Source organism: Patella vulgata, chromosome 2 (genome assembly GCF_932274485.2).
Source record: "Patella vulgata chromosome 2, xgPatVulg1.2, whole genome shotgun sequence".
Classification (NCBI taxonomy): domain Eukaryota; kingdom Metazoa; phylum Mollusca; class Gastropoda; family Patellidae; genus Patella; species Patella vulgata.
The window spans coordinates 65,854,801-65,874,301 of NC_065880.2; the positions used below are offsets into that span (position 1 = coordinate 65,854,801).

Below are 19,501 nucleotides of genomic sequence, written 5' to 3' on the forward strand. Positions count from 1 at the left end.
TTTATAACCAAAAGATCTTGGTTCCTTTCGATATTCGCGCATATCGGATCATAACTTCCTGAATTATGATCCTGATTGTACGAAAAATCATCGCGTTTTTAGCATGTGGTCCCTCTAAAGGTCACAATCTGATTTTAAAAAAACGTGTTCGAATATATCACCGTTACACCATAATGTTGGTTGAGTTCGAATTCCGTGAAAATCGGACCAAAACTGCCAGACAAAATGTCCGCTCCTCGTACGCAAATAGTGTAAAAATATCGTATATCAAGGTTGTGGACCCTCTAGAGGTCACAGTTTTAATCCGATTTTGGGAAGTTGAAATGCATGTTTATATCCAGAAGATCTTGGTTCCTTTCGATATTCGCGCATATCGGATCGTGACTTCCTGAATTATGGCCCCTGATTGTACGAAAATCGCGTTTTTAGCTTGTGGTCCCTAAGGATGGTCGAGTTCGAATTTCGTAAAAATCAGACCTAAACTGACATACAAAATGGCCACCCCTCGTACTCAAATAGTGTAAAAAATATGGTATACCAAGGTTGTGGACCCTCTAGAGGTCACAATTAATTTTCTTTTGATTTCGATGAAACTTGAAATGTAAGTTTATAACGCAGAGATCTTGGTTCCTGTCGATATTCTAGTCACATATCGGATCGTAACTTCCTGAATTAGGGCCCCTAATTGTACGAAAAATCGTGTTTTTAGCTTAAGAGGTCCCTCAAATGGTCATAATTATCTGATTTAAAAAAAACGTTCGAATATATCACCGCAACACCGTGATGTGGGCTGAGTTTGAACCTTATTTGACTGACATAATGTATATAACAGAATGAGGCCTGGATAACAGCTTTGTTTCACTAGTAATCGTATAGTAATATCTGCTTATTTCAATCAGATAGCACGAGACGGAGATGGCAAACTTTCAATAAAAAAAAACAACCCATGTTTCCCATCAGTGTTTGTATTGCAACTGTTGCCAAGTTCTTAGATCTTATAATGAAATATAACAACAAGCTATCGTTGTTGGAATCCTCAATCACTCTCAAATTACATTTCACAGGGATTACTCTAATATGTGTGTACAAACGTTTACTAGTTACGCCACAACTTATACTATTATAACGTAACAACAGTTTGTGCGGAAATACATTTGACGTCTGCTATTAACAGTACTTTACAATGGAGGAAATAAAGCCAATTGGCGATTAGGTGAAACGGAAACTTTGCTTTGTTATGTACCCATAGATAATTGGTCAAGACGTAAGTTCGACAGTCTTGACTTGAAGATCAGAGTTCGTGGTCGGTCCAGACGTTGTCTGTTCCCATCATTACATATTCCTACAATATTAAAAATGTGGAAGGTAAGTTCATGTTATACATTATATAAAATAGGAGTTGTTGGTTGGATGACATTGTGCAAGATACAGACCTGTTGAAATGCTGTATTGGATTTGTTAAGTCTGTTTTACGAACGGTTATCATTCGAGTTAAACTGTCTTGGAAATAAACAGAACAGAAACAATACACCATAATTTCTATGAGGATAAAAAAAATACAAGCTGAATATAAAGCTTATTTGGTCGTTAAGCACGTACTGTGTCTTGGGTGAAGTCCACCAATATTATGTAATAAATATGCTGTCGTAATTTTAACGCAGAGATCATTGCTACTGTAGATGCATAACGAAGATTTGAATAGACGGAAAGTGACGCAAAAAAAAGAGGAAAACGCGAGTTATCCATATTATATATGTATATATTATGTAGTTTCAGGGCAGACAGCTAGCTTAAATGATTTAATGTACACGTATGTCAGAATAGAATGAAGTAAAGTGGAGAATTTTTACCTGGACGTATTTTATTTTATTATTTATTTATGTAGAGGGAGAGGGAGGTAACGTTCACTCGACACAAACTAGGTCATCCCGGGACTAACATGGTTCAGTTTTGTTTCAATAGTTCGCTTGCGCATAGTGGTCTTTAGCAGTGGGAAGAAACCGGACGACACGGAGAAAACCCACGAGGTTGGACAGGCGACGCTACTCCTTGTCACTCTCAAGCGCGGAATCGAAACCACACTACTTGACCCAATGACAGACCTGGTGATTAACCTACTAGACCCCCAAACCCCCCTCCTTATAAAAACTACCGGGCAAAAGAAAGTTGATACAGGTAAATTCGGTTTTATCCATACAATAATGTTGCAATAAGTTTAGACATTTAATCAGAAAACATTTGACAAAATATACCCTGTGTACACATCGCAGTCACTGAACGCAGGATATGCTGAATTTCGTGCAGTCACGAAAAATCGTAAAACCAGGATTGTGGGTAATTTCGTGAGATGCACGTACATGATTGTTTCATAAATACATGGGGGGACAGAGCGATGATTCAGTATGAAATCTACTGAGATGCCAAGATTAACACTGGGGGAATGAGAGAGGGCTATTGGTATGGCACAGATGGGAATTCTCAACGGCAAATTGCAAGAACGTTCCAGTTCATTCCAACCACCATCAGCAATCTTTTCCGTTGGTTTCAGCAAACAGGCCAAGCTCAAGACCAACCAATATCCGGAAGTTCAAGGGTCACAACTCCAGCTAAAGATCGCTATATCCGGACAATTCAACTCCGGAACAGGTTCGTGACTGCGGCAGCCACAGTATTGGGACGGACACCCCCTCAGCAGACACATTGTCTCCCGATGGCTCCACATTATTGGTATAAAAGCATAGCGACTATTTCGAGGAATGATCTTAAGCCGTCAACACCGTCAGCGTAGGTCACAATCGACAAAAGAACTGTACGTCGATGGCAGCGACGTTATTGGCTCCGTGAGCTCTTCACAGATGAAAGTAGCTTCAACCTGTTTAGAAATGATGACCGGGTTCGTGTTTGTCGCCGTAGAGGGAGAGACTGGCACCTCGCTGCACCCAAGATGTTCATCCTTATGGTGGTGGTGGTGGTGGTGGCGTTATGATAGGAGGGATTTGTGACCAGCACACGGGCCTACTTATCAAATCTGCTTAGTAATAAGTAGCAATTGTTTTCCATTGAATTGTGACCTGTATATTCCCGTTCAGTTACTAAATGCCTACTTATCAAATCTGCTCATTGATAAGCAGTAACAGTTATAAGCTGTGGGAATCGATACATGCCGAAACGCGTCAGCTAATTGAATGTCATTAGATAAGAGAACACGAGGAAAATAGAAATAGTCCATACATTCCCTTGTTTATATTCATTCTATACCTTATAAAAACATGGTAATGCACGGACTTTTTCTGTTTTTCTTTCGTGTTCTCTTTATATAGTGGCAGTCAATTCTTTTTATGAATTGTCAGATATCCTCTCACAGTCTCACACAACAACTTTTAGTCGCGGAAGGAATTATTAGTGAGCAGAAATTCGTCCGTGTATCTGTTATCACTCGTCACATCAGTCAGTTATAGAGGTATGACTCGTGTTTTCCTTTGGTGTTCGTCACTTCCGATTCAGGAAACCTGTATTACTCAGCTATCGTAGCAATGATCTCTGTGTTAAAATTATATTTGGAACGTGTTTAATTAGTTCTATCACATATGTGATAATGACTGACACCAATAATGTCCTTTAAATATCAATGGGACTAAAAGCTATTAAGCTAATTGCGAAGGCAAATCCAAGAAGACGCAACACATGGTCATCAGCTCGCACCGTTGTCAAGAGCGCCAACTCTCTCGTCTAGTGCGGCAGATAACTGCATATTATATCAGGGGAATCATTCAAATGTAGGGACTATTCTTTTGAAGAAGCCCATTAGCAATTCGAAAATACAAGGTGGTGGCCATTTTCAAGATGCTAGACTTTCGTGCAACGAAATATCATTGATCCTTACTGATCCTTAACAGTTTAAGCTTTTCAGGATGCTAGATTTTTGGGCAACGAAATATCATTGATCCTTACTGATCCTTAACATAGTTTAAGCTTCAGCTACATTAGATGATATAGCTTATCTATATACTGTTTCTTATAGACACAAGGTTGGATTAGATGGCCAAATGTTTTATACGTCTGATAATGTAATACATGACTTACATACTAACATACTATATAATAGGTCATAGTGCTACTAAAATTACGCCATTGTTCATGTAGGAAGAATATGAGAATAATAATACTGGTTTTTATTTACATTGACAGCTTACGTATTTACAGAAATATTCTGATGATATAAAATATCAGGCTCCGTGGAGATTGTTTTCCCCCTTCCACTGCAAACAAATATCACAGAAAAAAAATTTATAGTACTTATACAATATATTATTAGTCTCCAAATATAAACACAATATTCTAGTTACATCGCGACTTTTTTCTACTGTATTTCATCATCGTTATCGAATGTCAAACCCACAAAGAAACATCTGTAATTTTGGAGCCTACTAATTTCTGACAAGGATTAATAATATATGGTTAAATCAATTTTATTGCACTAACTTAGATTTGTGTGTATTACAACACCGGTATTGGTTGGATTGATACAAATGTTAAATACAGCAATTTATCTATAGGAACGGTTTACGCAGCCCTTAATAACTTGCATGTGTATAGCAAGTGTAATATACAATTTACTAGCGTGTGTGTATTCCAGTTACTAGTGTCCGAATTCAACTATAACCACCATATAGTTTCACCTTAAATTTAAGGTATTTCCTTGATATTTCCTTGATCTTTACAAAAAATGACCAACAAGGACAGATTTGTTATAGATACAATTGAAATTTTGACAAGGCGACATAATACGGTCAATGAAATGAAATGAAATGGGGTTTAAGTCCTAATGTTTTTCTCCGACTGGGCTAATGAAGAGGGGAACACGTTATTTATTGTGCTCTAAGGGAAATTGTGCCCAGACAGCGGCAGTACGGCCTACTCTTATATCGATTTTTTTTACATGCACGCCAGTGTGTACACGGAAGCTCGGTTTTTTGACCATACGCTATCTCTTGCCATGCCCTCTGTCTTGAACTACTAAAAAAAGGGGAACCCCGCCGGAAAATCCCGATGAACTTTATCGGCCAACGCAAGGATCGTACCTGGGACCTCCCGGTTAGGGAGCCAACGTCTTACTCACTGTGCCACCGTGGCTGCCTGTCGTCAATAATTAACTTATCCAGACTATAATCAACTCTCGATGGCATCGCTAGCCTGCGATATTTACTGGATCAGGATCCGATTTGCTGCTCTACTTTCATTCATGATTTAATCATGAAATGAACAATCGAGACTCTGTTTTTTTATCATATCGACTTTAGTAATGATGATCGGGGCTCTGCCGAAAATTCAATCCTAAATTCTCGGTTCAGAGTGGATCAATTTGACTGAAATTTTCAGCAAAGTCCCTTTACATTATCTAGTTTTTAACTAATATAGCGAGAACTGCCAGCTCTTTATCGAATCTCACATGATGTATCTTTAATGATTCATTCATTCAAATTCTTGTTAAATAGCTTGACTTCATTTACGTCTTGGTTTCTTGGAACGACGTGGAAATCCGAATTTTGTTTTTGAATATGGAATGTAGTTTTGGTGAATAAATCAATTTCTATATATATATATTTTAGTTGATATTGTGAAATAGCATTAATATTATTCAAGTAAGCTAAACTTGAAATGTTATTAAAGTGCTTATAATAATTATAAGAAACCTAATTCTAGCCCAAATGCGGCCAAGTAGGGGAAATGCCTCTCAAATTTATATCCGGAACAGTTTAACTTAAACTTATTGTTCTGACACACAATATCTTAAACATTACTACCAGTGCCGGATTAATCATTAGGCAAATAAAGCACGTGCCTTAGGGTCAGTCAAAAGTTCAGGGCCCGATTCCTAGAAAATTCTTAAGCACGTTCTTGTGCTTAGATTTAAATAGACTTCGCATTTAAGTAAACTCACCTTATTTTGTGTTCCCAGAAAATTCTTAAGAACGTTCTTGTGCTTAGATTTTAAGTAGACTTCATTGTAAGCACAAGAACGTTATTATGCGTTCCAAGAAAAAACTTAAGCACAACTTCGTTCTTAAACATAGTCAATCTATGCACAAGTCCCAAGCAAGGTATAGGCCTACGGCTTGCTTACCAACCTTAAGCCTGTTTCCACTTCAAAAAGATGGCTGACCGTACAGTTAGTTATTCGACGGCATTTCCGACACCTTTTGATACCAAAGAGACAGGCCTACAAGACAGAGAAAATCCTTCTCCAGAAGAAATTAAGAATAGGCCTAGGCCTACTATAGAAAATTTCGCTTCTACCCTGAAACCATTTTATTTATTTGTCAATTAGTAAACAATAGGCTACAAACACACGGGCTACTTAAGATCAGGCGCTCTCACAATTATTCAGTTAGTTTGTATGTGCCTGCGTTTTTTTATCTTGTGGCACATTTTATATTGTGTATAGGGACACGTCAAATGCATCTAAATCAACCATATATATGACGTCAATGAAGCAGACGACAAATTTATGACGTAATTCGCATACCAAAGTGGTTTTTGTGACGTTAAAGAGCATCGTAGTCTCAGTTTATGGTAAACTTTACCAGTCACAATGTGCTTAGACTTATACTTGACTTGTGCTTACGTAAGAATGGTCTTGAGAATTTTCTAGGGACGGTATTTTTATAAGTTTCTTACGTAAGAAAAAGTGAAGCATGACTTTGTGCTTACTTTAAGAATTTTCTAGGAACCGGGCCCAGGGCCCTGTTTCACAAAAACTTAAACTAAAATCACTAAAATAGATTTTAACTAAAATCAAACTGAAATTTTAAATTTTATCCGTTTCACGAAGATCGATTGTAACTTAAAATGCAATTTTAATAGATTTTAGTTAAAATTGCTTGTGCTGGCGTAGTGCACAATTCCGGCGAGGGCACTTGGGGTGTACGCATACACGCCTCGGAACTGAAAACTGTTGCCAGGTTGAACTAACCGTTACAATGCCAATGAGGAGAGTTTCATACGTTGTAACAATGCCTGCGCATGGTCAGACAGTCGTAGAGAGATGAAATAAATAAGTTTATTGCGTGTTATTTGTTTTGAAATGTATCAGTTGGTTGGCTTTGAACTTGCATGTCGCTTTCGTGACCTTGACATTGGATTTACTCGCAGGCTTCAACGGAAATAATGCGTATCGATAAACTAAATCACTTGAATTTCGTAGTTTTGTGGTATTTTGGATAACGGAAATTATTGAGAAATTGTCACAAACATGTATTTAATAACTTTTAAACTAATACACAAAATAACCAATGTTCCGATGCCTAGGTTTGAAATGTTAGTCCCATGGACCCTTTCAATAATAATTTGAAAATGCCAAAGTGCCACACTCCTTATTGGATAATGCCTATCTATCTTATTAAATTATAATGATTTTATCACAATATAAAATATCCTTGGCTACTATATAAATCATCATAACCCCAAAACCATAATTAATACTTTGCATATGGCGTATCTAGTATTATAGGACTGACGGGGTTTCGATTCCCCGGTTGTACGTGACAGGGAGTAGTGTCGCCCGTCCAGCCTCGTGGGTTTTCTCCGGGTCCACCGGTTTCCTCCCACTACTAAAGACGCCTATGCGCAAGCGAATTATTCAAATAAAATTAAACCATCTGTTAGTCCCGAAAGTACATAGTTTGTGTCTAGTGGACGTTAAACCCCTCCTCTCTCTCTCTCTCTCTCTCTCTCTCATTTTAAACAATTGTAGGCTTACAAAGATATTTTTTATAGACATTATAAGATATGAAGTGAGTTTAGATTTTTTTTAGGTGGGTTTTTTTTTTTTGTCTATTAATTATTTGAAAATAGTATAATTTATACTTGAATCATATGGTAATATATAAAATAGTAACAAAGAGTTTTGTTTACTGGGGTTTTGAGGGTTTTTTTTTGTTCTTGGGGTTTTAATTTGGGGCGTCATCTAATTGCTTATATTGCCTTACAATAAAATAAACGGGTGGGCCGCAGCTATATTTCCCATGCACTGAAAAGAAATCGAATGAAAATTATTTTTGTGAATGATAGTATGTTTAAATTATATAACCCGGGCCATTGGCAATATTATCATTATTCCAAATATATCTATATGTCGCAATGGATCTCACAACGTAGCTCTAATTAATGTTTGTTAATGGCGTGATTTTAAGTTACGAGAGAGTGACCGCTGTCCTAAGTTACAATAGATTTTAGTTAAAATTGTCCCTAAAATAGTTTTGTGAAACGCCACTATTGTAAGTTAAGATACAATTTTAACTTACAATATTATTTTAGTGGATTTTACCTAATATATATATGCTTAAAATCGTTTTGTGAAACGCATCTATCTTACGTTAGGAGGGAATTTTAGTTTAAGACGGTTTTAAGAAGATTTAAGTTTTTGTGAAACAGGGCCCAGGTCACCACACACACACTAAAAAAAAGTTATAATATTGCTACTGTAATCTTATAGTAATTCATTATATGAGTAATTACATAGGAATGAATTTATGAGTTGTTCACGTCTATCTTCAGGTCATCTTCTGTCTCCTGTTCTCTGTCTTCTGCTGCAGCCATATAGTGGGTAAGTTAACTACTTAACAGGCACATTTGCCCCACATTGACCATATATAATTTTACTTCATTTTAAAACATAAATTCTGCTCCAAAATGTTCAAATTTGTCTAGAAATTCAAATCAAATTTCTATCAATTTTCATTAGATGTAGACAGCCTACACCTTTGTCCTTACATGTGCCCCTTCTTCATTAGCCCCATTGGTTCAGAAAGTAGGACCCATGTGTCTATTAATATGCTGTGGATATATTACACAGACTCATCGACGTAGGCTTATTATAATATATTTATTAAATAAAACAATCTTACGACCCAACTTGGTCTAACATGCATGCTCTCAGTTTTATACAAGAAGCACGTGCAATACTTTTTAAGGCAGAACTATAGTCTATTTCAATATTCAATATTGTGCTAATAGTCATTATATACTAAACATAAATAAACGTCAGTACGACTTAAAATCAGAGAGGCACTTTAATCAAATCATTCTAGAAAACGACTTACTAAATGGATAAAAGCAATTTTTTGTGAACAGTATGTTGAAACATTAGTGATTAATTCATCACAATTCCAAGACATTACGAGAAGGTTTAGAGTCTGTACACAGTCTATACATCAATAACAGCAGAGCAGCGTCTATACATGGAGTGGACCAGACGATTGATGAACGCCATTGGCACCTGTGACCACACTCTCAGAAAAGCCTGGCGCAATCCATCGGCTGTGTTTGGTGTCGGTACGACGTTATTAAATCTGAATTCCATCCCAAAGATGTTCAATCGGGTTTAAGTCCGGACTAAGGGCTGGCCAGTGCATAACGTTGACACCGTTATGCTGTAGAAAGTTCCGATTAACTCGGGCGGTGTGGGCACGGGCGTTGTCATACTGGAAAACGTTGTTTCGATAACGTGCGAAATGTGGTATGACGTGGGGTCTGAGAGCTTGATCGATGTAGCGCATTGCTGTAATGGCGCCTCCTCTCCCTGGACCAAGATTTTGGAACACCACGGGACCCACTCTCTGGTTCAGGCCGATTCCACCCCAAACCATTATGCTTGGACCTCCCCATGAGTCTCGTTCCATGACACATTGGTCAGAATAACGCTGGCCACGTCGACGCCATATTCTAGTCCTGCCATCTGCAGTTGATACGCAATACCGACACTCATCTGTGAACAGAACAGTTCTCCATTACCCGTGTCGCCAGTTCTGGTGTTGTTGGGCAAACTGTAGATGTTCAAGTCGTTGGCGAGGGGTGCGGATCGGTCCACAGTAAGGTCTACGGCAATGGATGTTCTCCCTATTGAGACGTCGGCGCACTGTATCGGTACTGATGGGTCTTCCGTGTGTTCCCTGTGTCAGACGTGCTGTCTCAGACGCCCGTGTGAAGGGATACTGCACGTGCTATCGTACAACATGGCGATCTTGTCGCCTTGTGATAACCCTTGGTCTACCAGTTCGGGGGCGATCATCCGTGGTTTTGGTGGCCCGAAAGCGTTGCTGAAGCCGGTAGATGGTCTAACAATGGCAACGGCTTGGGCAGTGTGGCCAAAGTCGAGTCTTCCAAGCGCCTGGTTCCTCTGAGCTGTTGTGAGTCGTGGCATGCTGCTGACGTTGTAGTGTGAATGATTCAACCAGGTATGGGGGTGCATTTTATAGGGCTGGTCTCGGTGAAAATCACGTGCAACATGAGTTACATGAAAATCATTGAGAACACATTACCATCTCAGAAGTCAGGTTGCGTTTTTGAGAACATTTCCTGGGTTAAATTCTGTGTTTGGGAAGGAGCCGTATTACTCAGGTAATCGTTAAACTGACAACGCTTAGCGGAACATTGTATAGATATGCAAAGGTTTCATTTACATCACCATACATACAATTATGTCGTATTCCCTTTAGTAATAACACATTTCGCCGTTGTATAAATGTAAACAATGTTTCGTAGGTAGCCTTCGTGTCCGAATATCTGGTATGTCCTTGACCTTATGCTAATATCAATGAGCAAAGTGTTAATTTTAAAAACAAATTTTTAATTTTTTAATTTAAACAACTGCGGAATATGATTAATTCATATCAAAATACAAATGAGTTGTCATTTACAGGATTTGATAATATTTGATAATTGAGCGGTAATTCGACACAGAAAGGTAAATAAAAATGCAGTAAATACTTTTTGGCTAATACTATCACAATTATCCTTACATCAGGTGGTAAATCGTAATATTATAGACTATTGTGCTTCATTTGCAAGAACTGTCACATCTTTTAATATCAAAATTATTCATGGACCGTTCTGTAAATCTATGACAACAGAACTGTCAAAATCTAAGCTATCATGGCTGCCGTTGTCAAGTGTTGGTAAATGTTAGCAAAAAGGCTTGTTTCTAAATTTTGCAATCAGTATAGAGCGCAGCACGTTTTTTTTTTCTTCTGGAAGTCTGCGTTCTAGAAGTCTCACTTCTTTGTTAAAGTCAGGCCTCTTCCTGGAGAAAGGAGTACTTAATGCCAAATTATACCCCCGCCTCACTTCGCTGGGCCCGAGACCTTAAACCCTATTTCATTTCCTTACGTGTGCATAACTTCCTACACAGGGATCGGTGCCGAGACGGGGTATGCATAATCTTTCTAGAACAAATGTTAAAGGAGCTAAATCGCTAACATTTGGGGCCTAGAAATTGACAAAAGTGGGTCGCAACGCATATAATTCTGTAATATGAATGTATATAAACTGATTTACATTCAATGGTTTCCGTTTTTACTCCAATTTCAAATCAGTTATGTTCGGCGAAATAATCCAGCAGTCTCAAGCCAGTGCAAATTTCTAGCGTCTGGTTATTCCAGTCTACATCCGCCGTTTGATTTGGCTCAATGTGTCTAGCCTCGCCCCTCGAGTCTCTTGATACAACTGGGGCTGAAGCGCATTATGGTACACGATTCGTGTACCAATGGTAAAATGTTTATTTTGTCTTAAATAGTGGATATCAAAAGCCCATCTTTTTGCGGTAAGATCACAACATGAATGTTGATTTAATTTGACAAATAATTCGTGTTTTCAATGTTGAAGATTTTGGATGATATTGAGTTAGAGACTTAGCTACTTTAACACTTCTCGTATATTTTAAAAGTTATTGTTGTGTTTTTGTGTATATTTTGTGTGTGCTTTATGCACATATATGCAATAGGTATAGATTGGCCCAAACAGAACGTGGTTTGGATTTGTTTCATTATATGTTTTGAGTGCACGGTTACTTTGAATATATGATATGTCACGGTAATACTTTACGTCGTTTTTTTCTTTTTTTACAGTGGGGGAGAGGTCGTCCCATTCTAGAATGTCTGATTATAAAACTATACAGAGCAATGGATCTCCTGCACATGCAGCATATGTTAAAGTTGTTGATAAATCCAGTTCAAATAACTTTAACCATCAAGCATCGCCGTACTCGGATTCACCAACCTCCAAAGAATCCGTTAATGAAGATAAATTAACAGGAAAAGCATATTACAATGGTGTATCAAAAGGAATAGCTGATCAAGAATTCTACTCTCAGACACTACTTGATCAGTCACAACGCCTTTCATTACAAACAGAAAATAGCAAAAGACAAGCCCAACAAGCTTCATCCAAACAAACCACAACCCCATTTCCATTCAAAAACAGAGTCACAAGACCTCCGGACAGACGGGGTGAGTTAAATAAACGTTCACTTAAATATCCTACCGATATTATTCACATAGAACCGTTAAAATATCAATAACATGGAGCATGGGATGTTGGGTAGAAGCAAGTCTTACACGGGTACTGGACTAACTCCATTCTTAGTATTTGTGGTCTTGGCGAATAACCAATATGAAATATAGTCGATTTTCTTCTGAATAGCATTTTAAAATAATCAGTCATAGATTAGAAAGTGTTTTACATTACATCAAACATTGATTTATTTGTACATATATATTTGCAGAATGTACGGATTGTGTGCTGAATGGTGTAACATATAAAGGTCATTCAAGATTTGAATATCAAGAGGACTGTTTACACCATAGATGCATTTGTCATTGTGATGGTTCGTGGGATTGTCCTGCTGGTAGTGTTATAGATATGTGTGAACGTGAAAGCATGAATAACCCCAAATGCCGAACCTGCGATGTTCAAGACCAGCAAATTACAGGCAATTCTTACTTTGATATGACTGAAGGTTGTATTATGTACAGTAATTGTATTTGTCGTTGCAATGGCTCTTGGGAATGTTCTGATGACAGATCTGAAAATATTTGTGCAGCCGTGGAAACCACAAAAACGCCCACAGTCACTGATTGTCAAAAATGTTTTGCGCATGGGTTATATCGCAGAGGAAACAGTAGATTTTCACACACTGATGATTGTTTTGAGTATGATTGTGACTGTTTTTGTGATGGGCAATGGGAATGTCCTTCGGGGAGAGCGCAAAATATATGTGACTACGAGGACGAAAGTCCACCGGGTTGCAGTGAGTGTGAGGTAAATGGAGAATTCTTTGAAGGAAACTCGAAATTCAAGCAAACAACGGGATGTACTGAAAAAACTTGTGACTGTCATTGTGATGGTACCTATGATTGTCCGGCACATATGATGAAAAATATCTGTAATAAAAACGAAACAAGGAAATGTTCAAGATGTGAAGTCAGTGAAACCGAATCATATCCTGGTGATTCCAAGTTTACATTAAGTAAAGAGTGTATACATTATGATTGTACATGTAACTGTGATGGTTCATGGTCGTGTCCAGGAAAAGACGCCAGGAATCTGTGTAAAGGCGAAAGACCGGGAGGTTGTAGAAACTGTGAAATATCCGATAAGGAATTTTATAACGGTAATACAAACTTTACTTTACAAAAAGGGTGTATTGGATATAACTGTGTATGCAATTGTGATGGTAGTTGGAACTGTCCCGGTGAAGATGCTAGAGATACATGTAAAGGCGAAACAATTGGTGGCTGCAAAAGTTGTATATTATCTGATCGGGAATACTATCCCGGTGACACAGACTTTGAGATGAAACAAGGATGTATTCTCTATCAGTGTAGATGCAACTGTGACGGTGGATGGAATTGTCCAGGATACAAGGCGAAGGATATATGTCAAAATCCGGAAGCAGAAAATGATAGAAGACTTGAGACATGTAAAGCATGTAAACTTTCGAATGGTGAGAGATATGAACCCAATACCAAGTTTCTACTAGAACGTGGCTGTTATCAATATGAATGTAATTGTAACTGTGATGGTTTATATGATTGTCCTGATAAATCAGCTACCAACATATGTGATGTGTCTCCTGAGGATAAAGAGGAATTCCGTGCCCGACAAGAAAAGGAGTTTCAACGACAAAGATTGCGAGAACAGGAATTGATGAGAGAACAACAGCGAAAAGAAGCTTTTGAGCGCCAGAGACGGCGTGAACAGGAGATACGCGAAGCGCGCCAAAGATACAGAATTGAACAGACACGAAAGGAAGTGACCAGTACCCAGCGTGTTAGCTCCCGGTCTGAAGAAGATAGCCTGGAAAGAGATGAACAAGAAAGGCGGGGGCGAGAAAGGGAAAAGCAAGAAAGAAATGAAGAAGCCAAAAAAGAAAAGCTCCGGTACGAAATGGAAAGAGAACGACAAATGAGGCTCCAGCAAGAGAAAATCCTACAAGCAAAGCTTCAGCGAGAACGACAAGAACGAGACAGGGTTCAGCGTGAAAGGACTAGAACGACTGATAAAACTCGTGACGAAACACGGAGAGAGACACGTGTCAGCAATAAACACGACAGAACTGATCATGCAGGCATGGAAATGATACCAAACGTAAATCCATATAATTCGCAACCCTGTTTAAAATGTAGCTTCGCTGGTGAAACGCACCCAGGGAACACAGAATTCGAATATAAACGTGGGTGTTACACTTATCAATGTACATGCGATTGTAATGGAAGATGGAAATGTGACAGAAATAATGTTATCTATACATGTGATAAATCTCGTACTGAAGATAACGTGAGAAGAACAACCAATAGTAGAACAATAGCTAATCAACATTCATCGCCAACGTATGTTGTTAAAACAGAAAGAAAACCCCAGACAGTACACAGAAATGTACAGAGATCTCGAGAAGCTGGCTCGGCGTATTCGTCAACATCTTCAGCATCAGCATCGTTTTCTTCCCAGAGTTCAATTAACACCCCTACTCGAAAATATTCTCCACCACAAAGAAGACAATATCAGACGCCTGAAGTATCCAGGCACAAAATTGAGACTCATACCAGAGAAAATAAACCGTCAGTTTCCCGTGAAACTGGATCTCAAGGTATGGAAACGACAAATACCAAATATCAGGTTTCCCAAGAATCAGGAGATCGATATCAATCCGCAACAAATACAAATTATCCTTTCTTTCCTCGGGAAACATCACATAATGTACAATCAACAAGACGAGTTATCTACCCATCATCTCAAACAGGATATCAGCAAGTTCATAGTTCGGGTTTTTACAAAAATCCCTTCTTATCACCCAGGGTTAATAGCCATCAATCTCCTCGAACTAATTATCATACAGTACCACTGCCTTCAGGTAATAACTACCCTTCCCCTCAAGGAGTAGGATATACTGTACAAACATCAACCAGGTATATCTTTCCTGCTGCACACAGGGTTGGAACACATTCTGCCAGTACTTCCTCCAACTTTCCTATTCGACAAACACATCCGTTACCAGTTGGGGGATCCGTGTACCCTACAGCCCCAGTCGGTTCAGTAAATGCAGATTCGTGTCAGGTGTGCCTAGCAGACGACAAAAATTACAATGTTAACGACTTGTTCGATATGAACCGTGATTGTGTTATTTATAAATGTAGATGTTTGTGTAATGGGAATTACAGATGTGCTATAACACCTAACCCAACTTGTAATGAGCGTTCAGTTGAGACACAGTGTGGAAATTGTCACATCCATGGACTTATTTACCCGGGTAATATGGGATTTCAACAGAAAAGGGGATGTTATGAGTATACTTGTCAGTGTAAATGTGATGGAACCTATGAATGCCCCGATGAGAAGAAGGTTAACCTATGTCCATCAAATGATCCTGCTTTAACCGATCCCTATAATGCTCAACGTGACTGTGGCACATGTACCATTGAAGGTAATTTCTACACTGGGAATTCTCAATTTAAAATATATGAAAAATGTCTGGTGTATTCCTGTGATTGTAATTGTTTAGGTATATGGAAATGTTCCGCTGAGCACGCACCTGGTTGTTTATCTGCTAACGGTGGTGTTACGGTTGGCTATCCTACGTTCAATACGACAGGCAGCTGTTCTGAATGTCTGGTAAATAAACAACCTCATTCAGCCAATTTGGATTTTAAACTTAAACAAGGATGTTTGGAATATGCATGCAGATGCAATTGTGATGGAACTTGGTACTGCCCAACACAATCTCCAAAACATCTTTGCGATGCCAGTGCGATACAGAGACAAGCCATCAGTTGTCAATCTTGTGATGTTCGTGGAACGATCTATCCTGCCGATGCAACTTTTGTTCTGAGGGAAGGATGTCACCAACATACATGTGTTTGTAATTGTGATGGAACATGGCGATGCCCCAATAACTCCACAATCAACGTATGTGAGTCCAGCACAAGAACTGTAAATGAGAAGTCTAGCTGTAAAGAATGTGCTGTAAATGGAATAACCTACATGAGTAACTCGGATTTTGAATTTCGAGAGGGGTGCTCACAGTACAATTGTAAGTGTTTCTGCAACGGTAGCTGGGAATGTCCTCCTGATAAAACTGAAAACATGTGTCGATCTCCAGACTACAGAATAGATGGCTGCAGGGAGTGTCTGGTAAATAATCAATCATATCCTGGTGGGAGTCCTTTTAACTACAGAGAAGGATGCTGGCGGTTTAATTGTATGTGTAGCTGCGATGGAAAATGGAGTTGTCCACCAGGAAGAAGTGTTGATATATGTGAAAAAGTTGCATCCGTGTCATCAAGATGTCGACCTTGTGTTATTGAATCTAAGGTCATTAAATCCAAGAGCACATTCAATCTTCGCCAAGGCTGTACAGAGTATTTATGTGATTGTGAATGTAATGGGAACTGGACCTGTCCTGTGGATAGATCAATCAATACTTGTGAACTTGGCGGTATAAAAGATAGTCCTGACAAAACAGCGGACAAACAGACGCCTAGAGGTACGTACACATGTTACCTATAAATTTATATAGTGCCCAATTACTGTAGGTTTATCGTAACCTTGTACTTTGTGTTGTGAGCATGCAAATTGCTGTTGCGAATCGACTTTTACGTTTGTACTTTTTTCAGGATGTGAGGTTGGTAATAAAACATATTTCACTCGTCTATTTGGTTATACAGAACAATGTATACAGTATACATGTATCTGTTACGATAATGGTGCTTGGAGATGTCCACCAAACAGAAGTAGAAAGGTTTGCTAACATTTAACTGTACAGTTGAAATTATCAAAGTTTGGTTTTCTGACATTCTTGTGGTTTGTCGAATTCCCGGGACGGTTAAACATGAAACATAATTATATAATTATTGAACATGACAAATTCCATTAAATTGGACAATCATATTAGTATGAAATAGTTGTTTGTCCATACTACTCTCATACACGTTCACATTGTTTGCTCGGCACCAATCTGATTAAAATACAGATCTATATTTCGTTTCGTTTTTTTTATACTTTCGATGGCCTAGACTACATGAAGATCTGACAAGATATAGCGATAGGTCACGTCAGGGGTCAAAAGACCGACTTATGACCCTATGACGTCAGACATTTGATTAACCAATCAGCATTGATGTTACTAGTGGATTACCCACATTTCCGTGAAAAACACGCCTAAAGCTCGCCGTAACAGACCGTTTCATTGGCTTATCCCTGACACCATTCAGAACACGAGTTAAATAACAACTATTCCAGATCCAAGTGTAGTAAAGACAAGTAAAACGAAATTTTGAACTATAAGAACGAAACGAAATAGGATCTGAGTTTTAACTAGATGGGCTCGGCACATTTAACAAAATCAAATATTTTACAACTGAGAGCTAATCTAAAATGAATATTCAAGTGTTTTTATATTATAAAGGTGTACAATTACATTCTATTCATAATTTGGCTTTAAAAACTATTTAGATACCATACAGTCTAACACATTGATTTATTAAATGTTCGACTGTTATACATTTGTTTTCAGGAAACGTTCAAAATTGTGAAATTTATAACAGTTTTCTTTGTATTTTTATCTTCGATCATCATTGTACAAATCATATAAATGTTTATTGATGAATACAAAAATTTTGTACCAAAGGCTTACAGTTCATCTTTGTTATTCTTGTTGATTTGTATGAGGATTTTACCGTTGTTTGTGTTAGATTCCATCATGGCGTGAGCTTTCGATAACTTATCTAACGGAAAGATAGTGTCAATAACAACTTGAAGATAACCTGATTCAAAGTGTGGCATGGCAACTCGGGTGAAATTACTGATCAACTCTCGTTTATACTGTAAATAAAAGAACATTATTCAACATATTTGAAACTATGATATATTGGTGGTTCAGTCATACCATAAACATCTTTTTTGCTCTTATTTTCCATATCAAGCGATAAACCATTATAAGCCCCCAGATAATTCACACCACCAGGGCCGTAACTAGCTCAGAGCAACGAGGGGAGCGGGGAGTGTTCTCGGAAGTGCTGTAAAATTGACGGACAATGTATATCTATGGTCGACAATTTTTTCACAGGGGGGGGGGGGGGGGTGTGTGCACACCACTTCTTATTTGTAGGATTGTTTTCGACTAGAGTTCTCTAGTCTTTAGAGAAGGTATAACCATTGGCTTGTTCTATTAGGGAATTGCTATTTTTGACATTGGATACTATTTTTGCTCTGGTATACTGGCCCTTTAAGTTATGAAGCTGACATTTGTTTGATCCATACCCACGAGTATAGTGTTCATTTAGTTAAAACATCTTAATATTCTATTGAATGGTAACTGAGCAATGTAGTGCTAAAAGTCGGCAATTATTTTGGACATCCGATGTATACAGTGGTGCATGGGCGTCACACAATCCGACCCCCACCCCCCAATTGTTTTTCGGGGGGGGGGGGCTGAATATACTTGGACCCCCAAAAAATTTACATAGTAGGCCCAAACTCCTATTTATTTACAACAATTATTTGGATTAGTTAAGATTCTATATCTGTATAAAACCTGTACATATCCCAATATGGTTTACTTTGCTAAAATAAAACACACAGAGAATCATCCTGGAAACAAGTGTGAAGTGAAAAGTAACTATGTTCCATAAAATTGTGTCTAGTTAGCCTGTCACTAATATTTTTTTCTGCCACTTATCGTAGTGAATCGCATGTAGGTACGCAAAAACATTATCGCCTAAACCAAATATTTATCGCCCGCTCAGCCAGCCACGTAAACATAATGCTTTGCACGCGTTGTCTGGGAAAATCAGCAAACGAGTTGTGTAGACAGCGTGGCCACATGGTGTTTGTTTATATTTTTTAGGGGTTTAAAAAAAGGTTAGGGTTGCGGACCCCCCCCCCCCCACAATATATATTTCACGTCTACGCCTCTGCAGTGGTGAAAGGATATGCCAATAGCAGATAAGCGATAAAAGATGAATTGTGAATAGTCGATACTGTACTCGGGGCGAGATATCCACAAATGTGTTATTTCCCTTTGCGCCCCTTTGTATGACGGATTATGTCGCCCCTTTGCGGAAGTCGAGTGGTCACGTGATAAATGAGGGTGGTTGGTCAATTTGCCAAAAGTAAATCAACAAATAAACGGACAAGTTATTAATGGTCTAAACAAGGTAAGTAGAACAAT

General features: G+C 38.4%; 2 protein-coding genes across 3 annotated transcripts in view; one reads left to right on the forward strand and one right to left on the reverse strand.

Moving 5' to 3' along the window:
- Positions 1 to 19,501, reverse strand: part of LOC126811212 (quinone oxidoreductase PIG3) — a 166,439-nt gene that overhangs the window by 133,869 nt on the left and 13,069 nt on the right. The window contains exon 8 of one of the 2 annotated variants that reach the window (XM_050536785.2): positions 16,166 to 18,153. The exons of the other annotated variant lie outside the window; for it this stretch is intronic. Coding sequence (XP_050392742.1) covers positions 17,962 to 18,153 — 192 coding nt within the window. The 3' untranslated portion in view covers positions 16,166 to 17,961. Of the gene's footprint in view, positions 1 to 16,165; positions 18,154 to 19,501 lie in introns of those variants that run through there. 2 annotated transcript variants of the gene reach the window in all.
- On the forward strand, positions 1,151 to 17,958 carry LOC126811148 (uncharacterized). Its single transcript, XM_050536639.2, has 5 exons — positions 1,151 to 1,365; positions 8,557 to 8,605; positions 11,904 to 12,284; positions 12,560 to 16,816; positions 16,947 to 17,958. Exons 1-5 carry the CDS (start codon positions 1,357 to 1,359, stop codon positions 17,078 to 17,080), a joined length of 4,830 nt encoding a protein of 1,609 aa, XP_050392596.2. The 5' UTR covers positions 1,151 to 1,356; the 3' UTR covers positions 17,081 to 17,958.